Source organism: Clytia hemisphaerica, unplaced genomic scaffold (assembly GCF_902728285.1).
Source record: "Clytia hemisphaerica strain Z4C2 unplaced genomic scaffold, Clytia hemisphaerica genome assembly, whole genome shotgun sequence".
NCBI classification, from domain to species: Eukaryota; Metazoa; Cnidaria; class Hydrozoa; order Leptothecata; family Clytiidae; genus Clytia; species Clytia hemisphaerica.
The window spans coordinates 161,736-181,407 of NW_027103519.1; the positions used below are offsets into that span (position 1 = coordinate 161,736).

At 36.5% G+C, this 19,672-nt stretch overlaps 1 protein-coding gene across 1 annotated transcript; it reads right to left on the reverse strand.

Annotated features, from left to right (window-relative positions):
- Positions 1-386: 386 nt before the first annotated feature.
- LOC136799346 (kelch-like protein 5) lies at positions 387-15,321 on the reverse strand. Its single transcript, XM_067056048.1, has 6 exons — positions 15,220-15,321; positions 5,792-6,709; positions 4,032-4,172; positions 3,358-3,538; positions 2,914-3,113; positions 387-1,203 (listed from the first exon to the last, which is right to left on the reverse strand). The coding sequence occupies exons 2-6, from the start codon at positions 6,648-6,650 to the stop codon at positions 875-877; spliced, it is 1,710 nt and encodes a 569-aa protein (XP_066912149.1). The 5' UTR covers positions 6,651-6,709; positions 15,220-15,321; the 3' UTR covers positions 387-874.
- Between the last annotated feature and the right edge of the window lie 4,351 nt (positions 15,322-19,672).

The window sequence follows — 19,672 nt, forward strand, 5'->3', positions numbered from 1 at the left end:
ATCATTTTATCAAATGAGAATTTATACTAATTATCAAGCGCTTATCAAAAGAAGGTTAAATTGAGCAAAAAATTTCGAATAACGAAGATAAAAAATGAGGGAGAGAAGACCTTACATTCCTTTATTGTACGAATCACACTAAGAGAATACTGAAAGTATTTCTACGCCGCCACGGACAATCCAAGCGAATCATTCGTGTGCAGAAGAAGTAGTAACAGAGCTCATTAATGTTTTGTCTATGCAGGACTCACTTGACTATTTGTTTACTTTACAAACAAAAGTTGGAAGGGGCTGATCGGATAAGTTTAGTATGTGAAACAAAAGTGCGGTGAACAGCGTGTTATAACGGAGATTGAAAATGTCCACAAAAGAAATCACAACTACTTGTTATATGTAAATATATACATTCTATCTTCATTATGATTATTATATCTACTTCATTTGTACAAGTTAAGTATATATGCGTCATCCTTACAAAACTTTATAAATAAAAAAATACAACAACGAGCGAAAAAGTGGAAGTAAAGCGTGAAAGGAAGACCATGGGTATCACAAACAAGATTTATAGACGAGTGATATGTATGTCAGGCGATGACAGTTTTGAAAAGATCATTTTCAATGAACGAGAATCAAATTTCACACCTTATCCATAGCAAGATATGGTTTAACTTATAAAGATTCTATGAATCAAATGCGTAGTATAACAAAATAAACTCCCTTTTAAATACAGTAGATCTAGAAAGCAATTTATACAAGATGATAAGGTAAGTGAACATTCTGCAAAACCAGAATAGCTTTATGTAGCGTATTTTAAAGGTACTCTATCAATTTCATGAGATTGGCGAAATATGTAAGTCATTGAAGTTGAAAGTCTTTAAAGTTTTAACGCCACAACACAGGCGCCGGCCCGCGGGTGTGTTAAGGGCGCCACCGATTGCCAATCGTTCGAATCTGCATCGTAAGCTTCAACAGCATCTAAATATGAGTTGCCATCATACCCTCCAACTGAGTACAAACGATCACCGAGCGCCGCCATCCCTACCGCGTCTCGACAATTTTTCATGGAAGAAATCAAACACCACTGATCGATGCGCGGGTCATATCTTTCAACCGATGAAAATTGTTTGGAGTAATCGGAGCTGGCAGGAGCATCGTGACCTCCAGCTGCATAGAGGTGTCCACGAAGTACTGACACACCCACACCTACAAAAAGAAAGGGTGAAATAATGTAGACTGTCATTTATTGTATATATCCTTTAACAAAAGAATTCGATTGATTCAATATCTACGTCACACTATTTCTTATCATTATTGCATCTATAGTTAAGAATTGTTAAGCAGGAGTTATGTAAACCACCACAATACATTAAAAAATACCACATATTTTGCATCGTTTTTTTTAAACCGATTAGAGAAGGGTTTAAAGTAAGATCTAATTCGCTTGCTAATTAGACTTATTATGATGACAAGTAAATAACTTCCTTAATCCTGCTCTTCTCAGAACACTTCCAATGCGTTATAACATTCTAACGTGTTCGAACAAAGTGCTTCCTACAATACCATAGGGGTTCAAATAAATTCAATAAGCATCAACTGACCTGCCAATCTTCATTAGACCAAGAAAAATGCTACCAATGAAACATATAACATGAAAACGGTGTCAGGAAAATTGCCCCCGAGAAAATTGCCCCCCGGAAAACTGCCCCCCGGAAAATTGCCCCCCGGAAAACAGCCCCCCGGAAAATTGCCCCCCAGGAAAGTTGCCCCCCAGAAAATTGCCCCCCAGAAAATTACCCCCTAAGAAAATTGCCCCCCGGAAAATTGCCCCCTATTTTTCCATTTTTCGAAACTTAATCTAACTCAATTTTCAACATTTGGGAGATTTTGGATTACGCAATTACGTGATCGCGTCTTAACGGATTAAGAGATCTAGAATATTTTGGGGCTATATTTTGGTCCAACGGTTGCAGGTTGCAGTCGTAATTTTCATTAAGTTGACGCTTTTTATAAGAAATAATGTGGTTTAACCACGGAATACAGAGAAAGCGTTTTCCCTGTTTAGCGATAGTCAATTTCAATGTGTTTTATACTGTATTTCTTTCGCTATTCAAGTATTTTCTTTATGGTTTTAAAAAATTTCTTGGTCATATGGAATGGATAACTTCATTCTTACTATATTCCTCACGCTGACCATTGATCTGCTTTGCATGTTTTAGTTTTTTTTTATTAGGACCCAGTTAAGAACATTCAGACTGAAATTTGGCAAAAATTTAAGAGTATCGTAATAACATACCCGGCCTGAGAATCGAATAGTTTGACGAAATTTGCTTGAAATCTTACACCCTCTTCTCACAGACCCGGTAGGATTTTTTTAGCCAGTGGGGATAAAAATAATGGACTGAAAGTCGAAATTCCTTTATTTTTTATGGCTGGGGAAAAATCAGAAAATTCAGTGGGGATGGGAAAAGTAGAATAATATTATTCAGTGAGGTTTGGTTTATTTGATTATTTTCAGTGTGGACAAAAGTTCCAGAAGTTCGGGGTTAATTTCCCACCCGGGACGATATTTTGGACAACTTTTCCAGTGGGAAGGGTTCCCAGTGGGGCTGTGTGAAGGAGGTATCATCTTCCAAGCTCTCTTTGCTCTTTATGGAATTTCATGCGAGCTGACCCCCGTTTACTAGGTACCCTATGAGTAATTCAAAACTACTTAATTTTACAGCTACAATGGTCATTTGAAGTTTCATTGGATTTTATAAAAAAGTGTAAAAAAAGATGGCGGGGGGGGGGCAATTTTCCGGGGGGGCAATTTTCCTAGGGGGCAATTTTCCGGGGGGCAATTTTCCGGGGGCAGTTTTCCGGGGGGCAATTTTCTCGGGGGCAATTTTCCTAGAACCCATGAAAACAGCTTACCTCCTCTCCGCTTGATCATGGGAGCAGCCAAACTCCACTTGTTGGTGTGCGGGTCGTACACTTCGACAGAACTCAAACACGAGGACCCATCACGTCCACCCACTGCATACAGCTTGTTATGGAGAACAGCAACTCCCACCGTGCTTCGTGGTGTAGTCATGGGAGCAACGAAACTCCATTGTCCTGTCACTGGATCATATCTAATGAAAGCAAACACGCTCTGGTATTGTAAAGGTATATTCGAAGGATGTTTTTGAAGGCAAAACTACTAAGTTGATTTGATATAAGCCACGCCACTAATCAAAAAGAAGGGTCAGTCGTTCAACAATAAAAAAAAGTTAGACCAAGTGTCGAATATAATGATATTATAAAAGATTTCATTTGTAAACGTTACAGAGAAGACGCATTAACTTATTGAAAATGAGAGGAGCAGTTTTTATTCACCTTTCCACAGTGCTGAGATAAGACCATCCATCGTGTCCACCTACGGCATAGATGGGGCCTGAAAGTACAGCCACACCCAAACCATGACGATGTGTTAGCATGGGTGTGATGTTTTCCCACTTCTGTGTTTTGGGATCGAAACATTCCACATTGTTCAGTGTCATCAACCCATCACGTCCACCTGTTGAAAGAACAACAATAGTCGTTTGTGACAAAGATACTTCCTATAATCTGAAAATTTTGCCACAACCCTGTCCGGCATGTCTTCACTTACGCTTTTTTTTATAAGAAACAGTAAAATTCTGTTCAGAATCGGCTATCCTTATCTTTTGGCACTTTGAGCCTTAAATTGTTAGTGTACTGGACCAGTGCCCGAAATGTGTACTTTCTTGACTCTGAATTTTTTTAGGGACAACAATCGAAATATTCGAATTGCACAACTATGAAATCGATTAGTTTTTGAAAAAAAAATTTTTTTCGAAGATTTTCTTTTTCTCTTTTCGCAGGGTGATTACAGCACGGCTATTTTGGATTAATCACCCCGCGAATAATATATATTTCGTAGGAATTAACTTTTACAGATAGGTAGCGCTAAGAATAGTACTCAAAATTGAAGCAACGGCATTAAGCACAGTATTAAGCAGAGATTCAATCATAAATTGCGAGATGTGTACCTGTGACATAGAGTTTGTTGTTGACGACCGCCACACCGAATTGCAATCGTCTTGTTTCCATGGTAGTGACTTGAACCCATTCGTTGGTTCGAGGGTTGTATTCTTCTACTCCCGTCGCTGCTCCTTTCACTGCGTCTATACCTGTGAATGGATGAAGAAAAGAGTCTTGTCATTTTCACGGGGAAGGAGTGGAGCAATTAATATTATTTTCTCAGAAGCTGCCAATCCATAATCTAAAGTCTGTCACAATATAATTTGCAGCAGAGACAAAAGAAGCTATAACTTTTGATAGAATTCGAATTAGTTAGCGGTTTTGTGCTTGTTGAAAAGATAAACAGGAGTGGAATATTATCATAAAGAAAAAATTCAAAAAAGATCGGGAAATGAAGATTGAAAATGAAGAAGAAGAAAATCAATTTCTTAAATAATTGTGCTATAATTATCATTTTCACACGAGTGATTCTTTGTTCTTAGAACATCATTAATGTGAAAAAAAAATTGAAAGAAATTTATTCCATCGAAAGATATCGTTCAAAGTTTAAACATCAAAAAAGAGCCCTTTTTTAAATCAGTCAGGGGAAATTTATAAGCTGTATTATTTGACTGAAATGTTTTTTGATTTTTTTTTCGAATTCATGACGTTCTAAGATTAAATAATTTCTGATATAAAAAAACAGATAAAAATGAAGATCATAGCATTATTCTACTAGTGTGGTCGTGTTACAAAAATACAGGCTGTTTGTAGGAAAAGAATAAGATCCAGCTGAAACCTAACTCGAGATATTTCATGCGCAAGTTCCACTTTTCGCCACATTTTGGTTATTTTGGTCTAAAATTGACCATATATAGCATCTTCTGCGTGAATTATCTTGACTTAGGTAATGAAATCGGCTATACCCGTTTAAAAGTCTTCTATATAGTTTTTCGAGAGCTTTCGAATGGTATACTTGATAATGTCTGAAAATGAGTTTGAAATTTTCAAAAAATTTTGCCCTTAGGGTTTTGCCTGGGGAAAAAAGAAATGTCCCAAAAAAAGGATGTTCCACCAGTGGGATTTTAGGGGAATTTTTCCTGAGGCATAACCATCCTATAGAGAAGGTCTGGAGAAAGTTTCAGCTGGATCTTATTTTTTTCCCTTAAATTATGCTAGACAACCCCACTATACAAGAAGTTGAATTTCTTCTTCATTTGTCATTTTCGTTTTTCCATTTTTTGAATTTCTTTCTTTTTTGATAATATTCCACTCCAAATTATCTTTTTAACAAGCACAGAACCGCTATCTACTTCGAAATATATCAATAGTTATAGCCTTTTCTGTCTCCGCTGCAAATAATATTGAGACAAACTTTAACAACCCTGTTCAAATCTCATGAAAAATACCAAGTCTATCAAAAGTTATCAAAATTTTTGGATGAAAAACGCACGAGGGGTTAACTCTAAGGGAAAATCTGCCCTGTTCAATATCAAATCACTAGGATCGCAATTTTAGAGTTGTATTTGAGTGGTAGACAGATTAATCACTCAGTAATTTCAAAATTTGAAAACACTAAACCTATAAATCGGGAGCTGGGGGAGGTCAATCATGACAGTCGGAGAGGTATGTGTAAACGTGTAGGACAATGTCTGAATTTTCCGAATTTACTACTTGACTGTCTGAAATTTTCGCCGGACTTTATTGAAGGTTGTGGTTGTGGATAAGAAGAAAGACGCTGATACATTTTTGTTTTAAAACTTATAAGAATATGAATGCAGATGAATACCTCCGACAGCGTAGATGACACCAATCGTACCCTTGCGCGCTCGATGCGTCAATAGTTGTGGCTGACATTTGTGGTCAGGTAGTAATCGATATTTGAAAGTCTCTAATAATAAGTCTTTACACGTGGCATCATTTTTGACGACAGGTTCGACTTCTTTCACCAAGAAATGCGGCGAAAGTAGGGATAAACGAACTCCTGATAAAACTGTCCCAAGAAATTTTTGTCTGTTCTCTTCATCGAACTTGATCCAAGAGAACATGGCGTAAAAAACTTCTTCTTCTTTACTCACATTCAAATCGTCACTACTAAGTATTTCTTTCAACTGGTCCGAATTCAATAAGAAGAATTCCTGATTCTTTGAAATGTCTGCAAAATTATTCTTGGTGTAATTATTGGCGATGTCGAACAGTTGATCGCAGTTATGTGCATCTGCAAAAGCACGTATGCCGAGACAGTTGGATGGATGTAATTGACTTTTCATGAATTCACAGCAAGCATCCTTGACATCATCCACCTGAAGCAGACAAGCCGACGCTAACAAGCTCTCCACATTGTCCACCCGTATTTCCAGCTTAGCTGTGTAAGCATAATCAACAAGAGCTTCCAGTGCTTCAGGGTCCACATCGTTCATGGTCACCACATTTTGATGAGTCTCTTGCAGTTCATTGGAAAACATGGCATGGAAATAATCACAAAGAGCTGAAATGATCACTTTATGAGCAGGAATTCTTTTACTTCCAGCCACCAGAACAATATCCGTGAATTTGTTTTCATTTCGATAAGTGGTCATCTTCTGGAAAGCTTCTTCACTATACTTGGAAGAATGGTGACAAAACGTGTCCACACTTAACTCATCCATTATCTTCTTTAAAAACAAATGACTTTCACCGAAACATCTGTTAGATTATTTTTCTTTCACTAAAATGTAAAGAAAAGTTCCAAGTTCTTATTTAGGGCAAACCATGGTAATTATCAGAGAAATTCGTCAGCCGCAAATGATTTTCGGGACAAACTTTGTCCGTTACTAAACACATTTTAGAAAGTTGACTGTCGATCCAACTATGGAGAGAAAATCCAACTTGCTCTGGGTAATAAATCAAAGCTCGTCTAGCAGAGAAAGAGTACAAAAACATTTCCATACCCCTCAGGATAGTGACGGGAAAAATTCTATGTACAGGAAATTCATAAAATTGAAAGCAAAAGAAGGGATAGAAAATCCCTGTATAAGCAATTATCTCAAATATCAATGCTGCATTGCAGTACAGGGTGAACCACGACAGAGTTTATCGCTTTGAAGACAATACACAAATTCTTAAAAATGCTAAGGTCCCAGGGGGGAGGGGAGGGTTGAACGAAAAAATGTACGTACACAAAAAAAATCATGTGAAAGACAATAAAGAGCAAATTTTTGTCCTGTTCTCTTGAAATAATAAACGACATTAAGCAAAGAGAACATAGAGACTCTAAGACAACGTGTAAATTTCTGCTTACTGCTTGACACTCATAGCTTACCAGAAGATTTGCACTTTAATTTGTTAGGTGAGGGGGGGGGATAATGTAAAAAGTATGTACTAACAAGGGGGTTTGGGGGTACTCGATTTTTGACATTTTAGTGCGTACGTACTATGTGGACAGCCCCAAAGCTTGATCTTTTATCTATACTTATCGTTTTAACCTTTTGGGCTGACTTTCCAGCACAGCTGGTTTATTGACACTAATAAAGTTATCAGTGTAAGTTGTAAAGCAAGTTACATGGGAATAAAATCATATGAACTTTTTTGAGTAATCACATGTTTTGACTGCATTGATATCATTTTGCAACCCGTGTATTACCTCTTAAGTTCTATGGATTGTGTCATAATAAATCTTCTTCTGACATATTTAATTTTTTGTTCTACAGGCCCGACCAATCCTCCTTTTTCCAAAATCGAAAAAAAATAAATATAGAGACCGCAGAGCTGGAGAATGGACTTTTTTTGTAAATATATTTAATTGAACCAATTGAAATAGTGAATATCCAAGATTTTAGATGGATTTAAAGATTGATAAAGAGGAAAAAGTCTACTGGTTCAAAACGCATTGAATTATTCAGATAATTGATCTTCCGACCCAAGATTTTAAGTATTTATTTTCCCTATAACGGCGAACCAATACATATTCATTAAATTTGTCTTGCCTTAGTTAGAAAGAGAAACGATAAAGTTAAATTTTGTTGGGTCATTAACTGAATTTAGTCAAGTGGATAAAAAATTTGGCAAAATTTGGCAAAATTTGCCCCAAAAAACCTTTATTTTCATTAATAAATATATGTAAATGTAATTGTAATAGTACACGTGTGTGTGTTTTTTCTGTGAAGCTGTAAATGTAATTGTATATGTATATGTAAATGTAAATTACTGTAATGTCGATGAGCCTTTGCATGAAAATTAAATGTTTTATTTGAAATTAATTGCAAATTGTTAATTGATGGCAAACTGTCAAAAAAGTTGAGCAAATTACTTTCCTGGGATCAGTTATTCCAGGAACTTCCAAAGATATCGACAGACAACTTGCATTAGCATACACAGCATTCAAAAAATTAATCAAGAACGTATGGCCAGACAAAAACCTACCTATGAAACTTAAAAGGAGACTTATGCTCTTATTTACCCTATCCCCACTTTTGAGCAAATGACATTTTTTTCTTAAATTCCTAGCAAATTTTATCTCATTTTGAACCGTCAGCCTCCCCACTTTAACAGTTGTTCCTCCTGGCCTGCCATAGCTACATATGCTGCTCTACATGGACACTGACTAAGAAAGACTCCAACAGACTTCAAGTGTTTGAAAAAAACTGTATCTGAAAGTTGCTTGGGGGTAAGACTCTTGGACCTCTTAATTAAAACTGCATGAAAGAGCAGGCACAAATCTGTGCATACAAAACTTTGGGTACTGAAAACTTTGTGAAAAAGAAAGACTCGCATAGTATGGTCATGCAATCCGAATGGATGACACCTGTCTTGATAAAAGAACTCTCCAAAATGATTTCACAAAGAAGAGCAAGCGAGGGAGGCCACCAAAGCGATGGAAAGACCGGATTAAAGAGGATACTGGATTGACTTCAATACCTGAAATGTGATCAGAATGACAGAGTAGAATATGGAGAAGACAGGCTAATCAAATATGGGCAAAGTCTCAGCATTGAGATGTGCTTCAAAGTAATTAAAGTAAGTAATTGCAAATTACAGGAGGAATAAAATCCCCTATCAAAATATTCAAGGGGTGATGCTGTTAGAGTGAAAGTAAGCAGGGGAGGTTGATGCGTACCACATAGCCACTCACCTTCTCGGCTGCTGTGTATGGCGAGAGCCTGTTGCCTTCATGTGGTACCCCTGTTTGGAACAAAGCACAGCCGATCTAGAGGAATGGAAAACCTGGATAAAACAACCCCACTCTCTGGCTGCAGGAGAGTTGGTAGTTGCTGAAGCAGACAACGACAAACCGTTTGTTCTGGTCCAACATCAAAGCTGTTTGGTGGATGATTGTTGTCGTACAACAATGGCAGAGAGCAAAAAGTCAAAATCTGACTACTGCGCGCCATGGTAGGTGTAGCGAGCCACCATGGCTAATCCACAGCTACTAGAAAAAGCTATGACAAAATCCATTCGAAGCACCAAGGTTAAAGCCCTTGATCCTCTACTTGACGCATCAAGTCTTGAAGAAAGTACCCTATCGTCCCATGACGAATCAGCTCTCAATCCTTCTGGAAGACCTGATTCTAATAGAACTCGAGGCGTCAAGCTATCCAAACCCTCTCAATTGTACAAAATTGGTACGTTGAACTGCAGAACTCTTTCAACCATATCTTCGCTTAAAGAACTTAACCATCTTGTGTCCAAGAACACCGTTACGTTCATAAATCGAGCGATCCCGGAATTGTTTCCCGTGATCTTGGCAATTGCACACTCTTTACCTCTTCAGTCACAAGAAATGAGCAAGGAGCATCCATTCACGGTGTTGGCATTGTAGTCCACTCTTCCATTCTATCCTTCTAACTTTTGTAGACTCTATTGACGAGAATATTATGATTGCTGTCTTCAAAGGCAACCCAAAAACGTGTCTTGTCCTGCTATTCACCTCACAGCTTGAGACCTGAACAAGAGGTCATTGACTTCTACGAAACTCTTGATCTGATAACTGAAGCCATACCTCATCACAACATGTTACTAATCCAAGGAGATTTCAATGCTAGACTAGAAGGCAAATTTTCCTTCCATGATGATTTTAACAGAAACGGCAAATATTTACGTGAATTTGCAAAACAACATAATCTGGTCGTAGGCAACATCACTTTTCAAAAGCTTCGCAAGAAGCTCTGGACCTGGTGATCACCACGTGGAGATCTTGCACAGATAGACTACTGCATGTATAGGAAACGTTGGCGAAACAGCATCCCCAACTGCCAAGCTTACTCGTCTTCCAATCCAATTGGAAGTGATCATCGCATTGTATCGACTATGATTCAAATGAGTTTTCGAGCACCAAAGCCTAACCGGTCAAAACGTCTTAATTGGCAAGCCATACGAAATGACATCTTGATCTTGGCTCTAGGATCGGTGCAAACATTACTGCTAAGTTCAATGCTCTTCCTGATATGTCAAAAAACTACTCAGAATTTTTGAAAGTATCTAACCAAGAAGGCCTAAGAAGAAAATTGAAGCTTCTATCTCAGAAGATATCCTCGAGAAATGTCGGAAAGAATCCATTACTGCACCAGTCCAAAACATCCAAGCTAAACAACAAAATATTAAAACAACTCACAATGTTCTTGAAGAGAATTAAGAATAAACGACACGCTCAAATTATTCGAAAAGTAAGTCGTCTACTGACAGTAGAAACGCTTGGAATCTGGTAAAAGAGTTGTCTGGAAAGAAATCCATGTATTGTTATCAATCACAAACAAACTGAAGCCCATTTCAACCTCGTACACAATTCATGGTGAGGAGCTTGACTCGGTCGAATCGGCAAAGTATTTTGGTCTTACACTCCACAAAAAGTTGAGGTGGAACAAGCACGTTTCATCAATATGTACCAAAGCTCACCAGAAGAGATGTTTCTTACAGCGAACACTCCGTTGTTGTTCAAAGAAAGCAAAAATTCAAGCTTACAAGACGTATGTTCTGCCAATGATAATGTATGCATCTAGTGTATGGAATCCTACAGGTCCATCCAACTCTGGTCTGCGAGAGGAGCTTGAATCAGTCCAAAGAAAAGCAGCTCGTTTTGTGAATAGTGATTAGGAAGAATTCTTGCTTACTCAAACTCATTTGTTACCACTGTGACCAAATATTGGAATAAATTACCAAAACAAATTCAAACTATAAAATCTGAAGATTCATTTAAAACAAAATTGTTAGAAGAATTGTTGAAAAATAAATTTTGATTGTATAATGCTAAAAATAAATTATTTAATATTTCTAATAACGCTAATTAATGAAGATACATTATAATATATATGCACTGATGAGGTTTTTAATAAAACGAAAAGCTTATGCTGAAAAATATTTGTTGAAATGTTTTTTGAATAATAATTAATTTTCTGGTTATTTTATTACAACATTATAATATATTTTATAGTATGTTATCATTACCCACGCACCTAAAATTCACAACTAATCTTACTTCTTAGCATTCAAATTCAACCAAACTCATAAATAATATCATAATTTTAATCTCTTAGTCTTAAGTCTTACACTTTCCAAGCTTGGACACACTTATCACCCATTTTCTTTTTAGCCCTTTGACTTTTAGAATGATTTTAATATTTATTGATATTTATGAATAAAATTATTTTATCAAACAATCTTGTATTTTATATGTAGCGAAAATGGACCTTCGGGCCTAATGTTACTTAAATATATGAATAGATAGATCCACCTCTCAAAATTTCATTTCCGGGGAAGAAAGACCCAAAATCTGGAAAGGTAATTTCCAAAAACTTTTAAACAACACTCCTGATGTGACAGAGAGCCTCGAAATCGTGAGAGTCTTTGAAGAATTGAAAGATATACAGAAGGGTGACTTTGATATTAACAAGCTAACAAAAGCAATAAAACAAATCAAAAATGGAAAGGCCCCAGGATCAGACTGCCTTCCTGTTGAATTCTGGAAAATTTAGAATCTCAATCAAATCCTGTTACAGTTTTGCAGTTCTGCTTTCCACGGTGACAGACCAACTGAATGAGGACTTCTTAAACTGATTCCTGTACCAAAAAAAGGTGATTTATCTAAACCTGACAATTACCGCAGTATCTCTCTTGCACAGACAGCATCAAAGATTTTTGATCTTCTTATTCTAAATTGTATAAGACCGGCCATTGACAAAGCTTTGAGACCCAACCAAAACGGGTTTCATGAAAATCAGGACGAAGTCTACTCGCCCTTCGTAGATTTATAGAAGAACTAAACAATCACAAACAAGAAGCTGTCCTTATATTCATTGATTTCAAAAAGGCTTTTGATTCGATCATTAGAGACAAGATGTTCTCTATATTGGAGGCCTATGGTATACCACTTGAAACTGTCAACGCAATAAGGAATTTTACAGAGATCAGCAGAGATACATCATGTTACGTTTCCACCCCTGATGGCGACTCAGCTCCTTTTTAAATTGTGACTGGAGTTTTGCAAGGTGATCCATTGGCACCCTTTTTATTCATCATTTGTCTGGACTACGCTATGAGATCTGCAATCCTTGATACAGACAGAATAGTTTTGAAACGTAGGAGAAGCAGAAAAGACATACTCCACTACTTCTTAGTGATTTAGACTTCGCTGACAACATCGTATTGATCGAAGAACCTATAAAAAAGGCACAAGATCTCCTACACCGAGTTAAAACTGATTGCCAGCGAGTTGGTCTTTATCTGAATTGAAAGAAAACAAAGTATATGCTTGTGAACTCGAATGATTCTACCCCTTTAAAAACTTCAAACGATAGTATCATTGAAAAAGTCGATGATTTTACCTACCTGGGTGGTCTAACAAACACTGCTAACGTCATGAATGTAAGGATTGGAAAAGCTTGGGGCGCAGTAAATGCCCTGACTAAAGTATAGAAGTCTCCAGTTAAAAAGAAAACCAAAATAAAGGTTTTCAGACAAACAGCCGAATCTATATTGCTCTATGGATCTGATTCTTGGACCATGACAAAGACCCTTGCAAAATCCCTTGACGGAAAATAAACAAAAATGTTGAGAGTTGTCTGCAACGTACCTCCAACGACACGTGTGTCTAACAAAGTCCTTTATGGAAACATTCCTCCAATCTCTGCAACAATACAAAAACGTCGACTTGCTCTCGTCGGTCACATAGCACGTTGAGAAGAGCCTGCCTCACAGCTATTGATGTGGTAATCCGACTCGAAGAGAAAGGCTGGAAGACCTTTCACTACCTTGAAAAGTGTCATACTTGAGGATACTGGATTAACAAAGAAAGAAGCGATCAACATCATGAGAGACAGAGAAGCTTAGAGAAAATTTGTCTTAGCTTCACCCTCTTGCTGAGAGGGATTTGATTGGATATTTCTTTTTAAACACTCTTACGGCAATTTTTTGATTGGACAAAATAAAAAAATCGATATCTCTGTCACAAGTGTTACACGTAAGCCAAATCGCGTTTACGAACAACCTCTAAATTGCCGAGTACAGGAGAAAAAAATCAAAATTCAAAATGGCAGCCAAGCCCACGCTGATAACTATCAAAAATATTTGTTTTTCAATCAGCTATTGCAGCTCAATAAATCAATGAAATAATTTGAAATAAAAAGTAAACAAACCTTGAACCTTTCATGAATCCAAATAAATAAAAGTATTCATCTAAAGTGAAGATTACATTTCAAAATAAAACTATTTCCAAACCAACCTAAAGTCAGTGTCTGCCAACTAAAAATTTCTCTGCGGGGTCACTGGCAAGGGGTTACGACTTCAGACTTTAAATTCCAATTCTTGTATAGGCTGCAACTACACTGCCAAATGATCTGTATTACAAAGACTTCCAAATGGGTCCATAAGTTAAGAAAATGAGATTATCATCAAGCAAGGGGTTTTGTTTTTAAAAACAAACTTCAAAATAATAATGAACTTGTTACTTAAAATATCACTTACTTACATAATTATATAACACCCCTTTCTTAAATAAATGGCCTCTTAAAGTCTTTTATGTTGGTTGCAAGAAGGGAGAAAAAATTTAATCTGACCCCCGGTTTTTTCTCTCTTTTTCTAGCCATTTCCCGCGTGTTAGTGTAGACACAACTTTAATCCGGGGAAATGAAGCGTTTTCATTGGTCTAAAATCACGGATGGTCACGTGACCAGAATTTTTATCCAGGGAAATGCAATGGCCGCAATGTTTTGCTTTAGTGAGATTGACCATTTTGTTCAGAGCGGGCAAAATTTCTGTACAAACCAAAAAATGGCTTTGTTTGAATACCGGTTGAAACACTTGTGCTGTGGGTAATAAAATATTTGATGCTTTTACAAGCGTTTGCGATTGAACAAAATAAAACAATCAAAATATTTTCCAGGGGGTGAATTTTTAGTTTAATTCTTCTATTTCTTCATGTTCGCCAATCCAAGGATTCTTCATATAAATACCATAGGAAAACTCATGAAACCCGCCAACTTAATCTTGAATGAGTTTGGGAAATCCCCAAGATTGCGGAACAAAAATTTTTTCCTACTTACTTACAGCTTTTCTATTTGATCTTTTATTGGTTTCTTTTGTTGATTTCTTGCATCATCGATGACTTGCGCAAATTTTTTCATCTATGGCTCAAATTTTAGGCAAGTTCTCAAAGTTTTTGGAAATGTTAATTTCATTAAAAAGCGCCGGGTTATTTTTTCATGAATCCCTTTAGAAGTTTTGCGGTGCATTTTTTTGCTGCTTGAGAGTCAAGTAAACAATATAGCGCTTTCGCAGCATTAATCTTTGATACACATTTTGGCGGGAAGCTAGTGTGACTAACTGCTGGACTACATAATTATTCAACACGGTGGCCTCTTTGAAAAAAGGTCTATTATTTTACTTTTTTCCGTACCTTTAGGCTTTAGCCGCTTTAGAAACAAATCTCTCCAATCTCATGCCGGCTATCCCAGGAAAAAAAGCGGAAATATTCCAGAAAAGTGATGCCAATATAAGTGTGGAAATGGGAATGTTATACAAAACGACGATGGTGTGAGGTGGTGTGGGTTGGGTTGGTGTAAAGCTATACACAGACAGAGACACAGATCAACACCAACACAGACCATGCATGGTCCATGCCATCATACATAAACGCAAAAAAGCCAGCTTAGGTTAGCTGCACACAACTCAACCAAATAGAAATTTGTGAAACCGAAAGTTACAAAAATGAATACAATGTATTCAAAACAGAAACAGAAATATCCTTACCAAAATGCAGGCGACCAAACTTTTAATGACTCTTCTAGGTCTTTTTGTTGTGGTTTTGGGCCTGGAATTTTTTTTTAAATTTCAACACCGCCATCATGGTGTTTATGAAAATCGTCTGCCGTAGGATGAGATACGTTTTCGGTACGCGAATTTCTGTCGTGCTGTAAGTTTTACAGAGTTTATCAGAGTAAGCTACAACGCTTTTGATGGAGCCACGTAAGTACGTCGCTTGTTTCTACCGTGTCCCGAACAAAATGGTGGAAAATGTCCTAAAAATTTTAGTGGATACACAACAGATGTTTTACTTTGGCGATTTGAAGATTTTTATGTAGTCACAATTTAATCTTTTCTATCAAGTCATCAATAATTATTATCCTCTATATTTTGCTGTCATTTGTTTCAATATAAATTAAAATGGACTTTCTGACTTTTCTTTTTTTTTAAAGTGAAAATCAAAATTTAAAATGTCAGGATTATTTCTTGGAAATCATGGTGGTCGTGCACATTGTTACCGATTTTTTGAAGACATGATGTTGTGTGTCAAAGAGGAAGGGATCCATAGACAGATATTCAAATGTAGGGAGCCAAAAGATGACTATTATGAGTGTGTATTGCACAAGAAAAAGGTATCACTAATCTGATTCACGCACCATGATTCAAGAAATGTCAGACACAGAATGTTTTCAATGCTATATAGCAAACTTTTGTTTAAATTTGTTCCAAAAGCTCCCCAGAATAGACCTTTTTTCAAAGAGGCCACCCTGTTGAATAATTATGTAGTCCAGCAGGAAAACAATGCAATAAAACCATGCATAATTATTACAATAATATGCATGATACAGTGATTATGCATGACTCTATCGTTGTTTTTATGGCTGGACTACATAATTATTCAACAGGACGTCCTCTTTGAAAAAAGGTCTATTTAAAACAGCTAAATTGAAATTATGATCAGTGGCACAGTGTGAAATAATAACAGAAAATTTGATTGGCTCTGTTTTCAACTGCTGTTTAGACCTGGGAAAATAGACCTTTTGCTAGACGTGATGTTATGTTGGATAATTAAAAACTCCAGCTCTAAAACAATGACACATTCAATGACACTGGTCCTTAAAATACAAAGTTAAATCAAAACAAAAATGGTAGTGTATAGCTGCGAGCAGAGCTGCATAGTTCATTTGTTTTGAAATTTTGCTGCTTTGATTGGTCTGTCATTTGAGGGCTATGCATGTTAGCCTCCACTGATGCAAGTTACCCGACTTCACGGTACTTCAGCAGAATTTTTTTTAATGATAACGTCATCTTATTGTTTTCTCCTTTACAACACAGCAAGTGATCTAGGGACAAAATAATTTTTCCTGTTTGTACTGGATGAGGGAAAGAAATGTATGTGGAATAATTTGTTATTCAATAGATCATCCTGTTCTCCTAAATGACTACACATGGTTCTATATAAGAACATAAGGCTTTGATGGCCAAAATGTTAAGAACAAGTTAAGAAAGAACATTTTTTTAAGGCTTTGCACTGCTTTGCAGACTCTGACTCAGACATCTGATTTCTTAGGAAAATGAAAAATTAAATGCTCAAAAAATGATGAAAATAAGAACATGTTAAGAACATTTTTAGGCTTGTAAAACTAAAAAAGTTAAGAACATCCATAGGCTTCAAATATTCTGGATGTTCTTATTAAAAAAACGTGTATTCTTTACCATCAGTAGAAATCATAGCATGATCTCCAAGTTATAGCATAGTGGGCAGCACCCCTCCAACCCCCACCTGAATAAAGTCACCCCCACCTGCATAGGGTAACCCCCACCTGAAAAATGCTACCGACCCAACCCCCACCTTCTTGGACCACCCCCACCTAAATTCTGAAAAGTTTCCAACCCCCACCTGAAAAAGGTTTTTGACTGTTTTAACAATTTTGAGGGTAAGCAAGGTTAATCACTTGAAAATAATTTCTATGCTTTTTATACTTCATACATCTTTTGTTATAATTATTAGACTTGGGAAGAAATAGATTTTTACTGTCAATGTATATGTTTATGATGAGCAGGGTTGAAAGAAAGTTTTTGAGTCAAAATAAGAAAACTAGTAAATAAACTCTCCAACCCCCACCTGAAAAAAGTCACCCCCACCTGTATAGGGTAACCCCCACCTGCTTAAATTTTTCTGAAAACCTCCAACCCCCCCCCTAAAGTTAGGGGGGTTCCCACTATGTATAGGCAGTTTTCATAATACGGTCACAAATAAAATGTACGTTTCCCGGATAGGTGAGGATGTCAAAGCATTCTAAATATACAATTTTAACTGTTTGACTCCTATTCAGGACTAATTAAAAAGAATTGGAAATTCACTGAAAGATTTGATACTTATAAACAAAATGGCTACTTCACAAGGATCTGATAGTCGTTTAGGAGAATGTGACAATCTATTGAATAATAACAGTACTTAGCCAGTACAAACGAAATAAATTATCTTGTCCCTAGGTAACTGCTGTTAAAAAAAATCAATTATATGACATTATCATTAAAAAAATTTATGCTGGAGTAATTAGTTATTAACAGTTAGGGGAAGTGGTTCAATTTTTAAACTGATTTTTGAAAACATGAACCAAAATTTATTCTTGTTATTTTTTGATGATGTAATCCTTTTGAAGCAAGAAAGTTTGACCATGCTGATTCAACAAATGAAATGACAACCAAAGACAATCCTTTTAACAGGATAGACCTACCATGATGCATCCTGTTTTCATGGACCAACCAAAACTATGGTCAAACTTTGAAATATAGTTTAGAAGCGTTTTATAAAGGTTTGCTTGTGAAAGTACATGACAATCCATGGGAGAAGTCTTGAGATATTTGTATGACAAACATTTTCTTTTGTCTTTTTTATAGATTTCTTTTTTTTGTGTCTGATAAAACCTGATTTTGATAAGATAAAGAATTCAACTACTCCCACTAACTGATTAAAAAGACTGTTGCGTTATCTCAAGCGACTATTGCGTGAATATAAAAACACACAAAATTCAATCAAACCGCCTAATTGATCGCGACACAAAACGGATTGCAAGCTTTATGTTCATTCCAATAACAGGAAAAATACACGATCTTGGCATGAAAGCAAGGGAACCAACCAAATTGGTTTGGATAGTTCCATCCAGCAAAAATAGCATAAAACCTTGGTCATGCCATCGCGTAAACCGCTCAGGGCCTCCTAGATATCTTTCGATGCTATACTGTAGATGTGTATGTTATGTATAGCAATGTTATTTCTCTTACAGATTGGGAAGTACAATGCAATTAAAGAACAAAAGGCCAAATTAATCAAGGAAGGTAAATGGCCACCAAAGGACAATTGAGAGTTGAGCATTTATTGTAATTTTAATAAAGTTTGTCTTAAAAGAATGCCATTATTTTATCAAATGAATTTGACTTATGTCATGTCCAGTACTCATCCCGGAAACCAGGCAATAAATGCTGAATCCTTTCTTTTTATAAATCTTATAACTGTAATGGTACGGTGGTAACAAAGTAAACTAATTTTAGTGATATCTGCCTTAAGTGGATAAATTTTGGCGTGGATTAATTTGGCGAATGACCAAAATGCGATTTTTGGCGGGGATTTAATTTGGCGAATGCTCAATATTGTAAAAATTGGCGGGGATTTAATTTGGTGGGTGGGAAGGTTTTAGTCTCTGGTAAACTAAAAAATACGTGGGATTTGACTAAGAAATGCTTATTCTCCATAGAATTTCTATTTAAAAAAAATTTCGTTAAATTTAGCGGGGATTTAATTTGGCGAATGACCGATTTTTGAAATTGTGGCGAGGATTTAATTTGGCGAATTCGTAATTTCACAAATTTTGTCAAAATTAGTTTTCATCAAAATAAGATTATTTTCATCCTCACCAAAATTAAAATACACCCCTTCTCATGGATCCACTCTAAAACCCCTTCTCACTGGAATATTTGGTGAAAATATCGTTCCCAGTGGAAGATTATACCTTAATTTTTGTGAAAATTTTCTGAAAATAACGATATAAAGCAAATCCTCACTGCAAAATATTGTTCTTTTTTTCCATCCAACTGAATTTTCTTGCTCGAAAAACAATGGAGTTCAAGTCCCTAGCCCCACGAAGATGGAGATGCCAATCCCATCGAGTTTTGGACCGTTATTTTTACCTTCAACTTGCTGAAAACTCCTATTGGGTCTGTGAGGGGGTGTCACGGTTGGCGAAGGAGCAGAATCTTGCCTTTTCTTTCGGGTGGAATAGCGGAATTCGATGAAAACTTGGAGGGAATTTAGGTTGTTGGCATCCACTAACGGATTCGTGCTCTTTATAGATATACTATACTACCTGTGGTTTCGAAGAGGTCTGCGATTAAGACTAAACGGGATTTCGGAAATTTGGTCCTATTTAGGAGAATGAAAATTAGTCTGTTTCAGTCC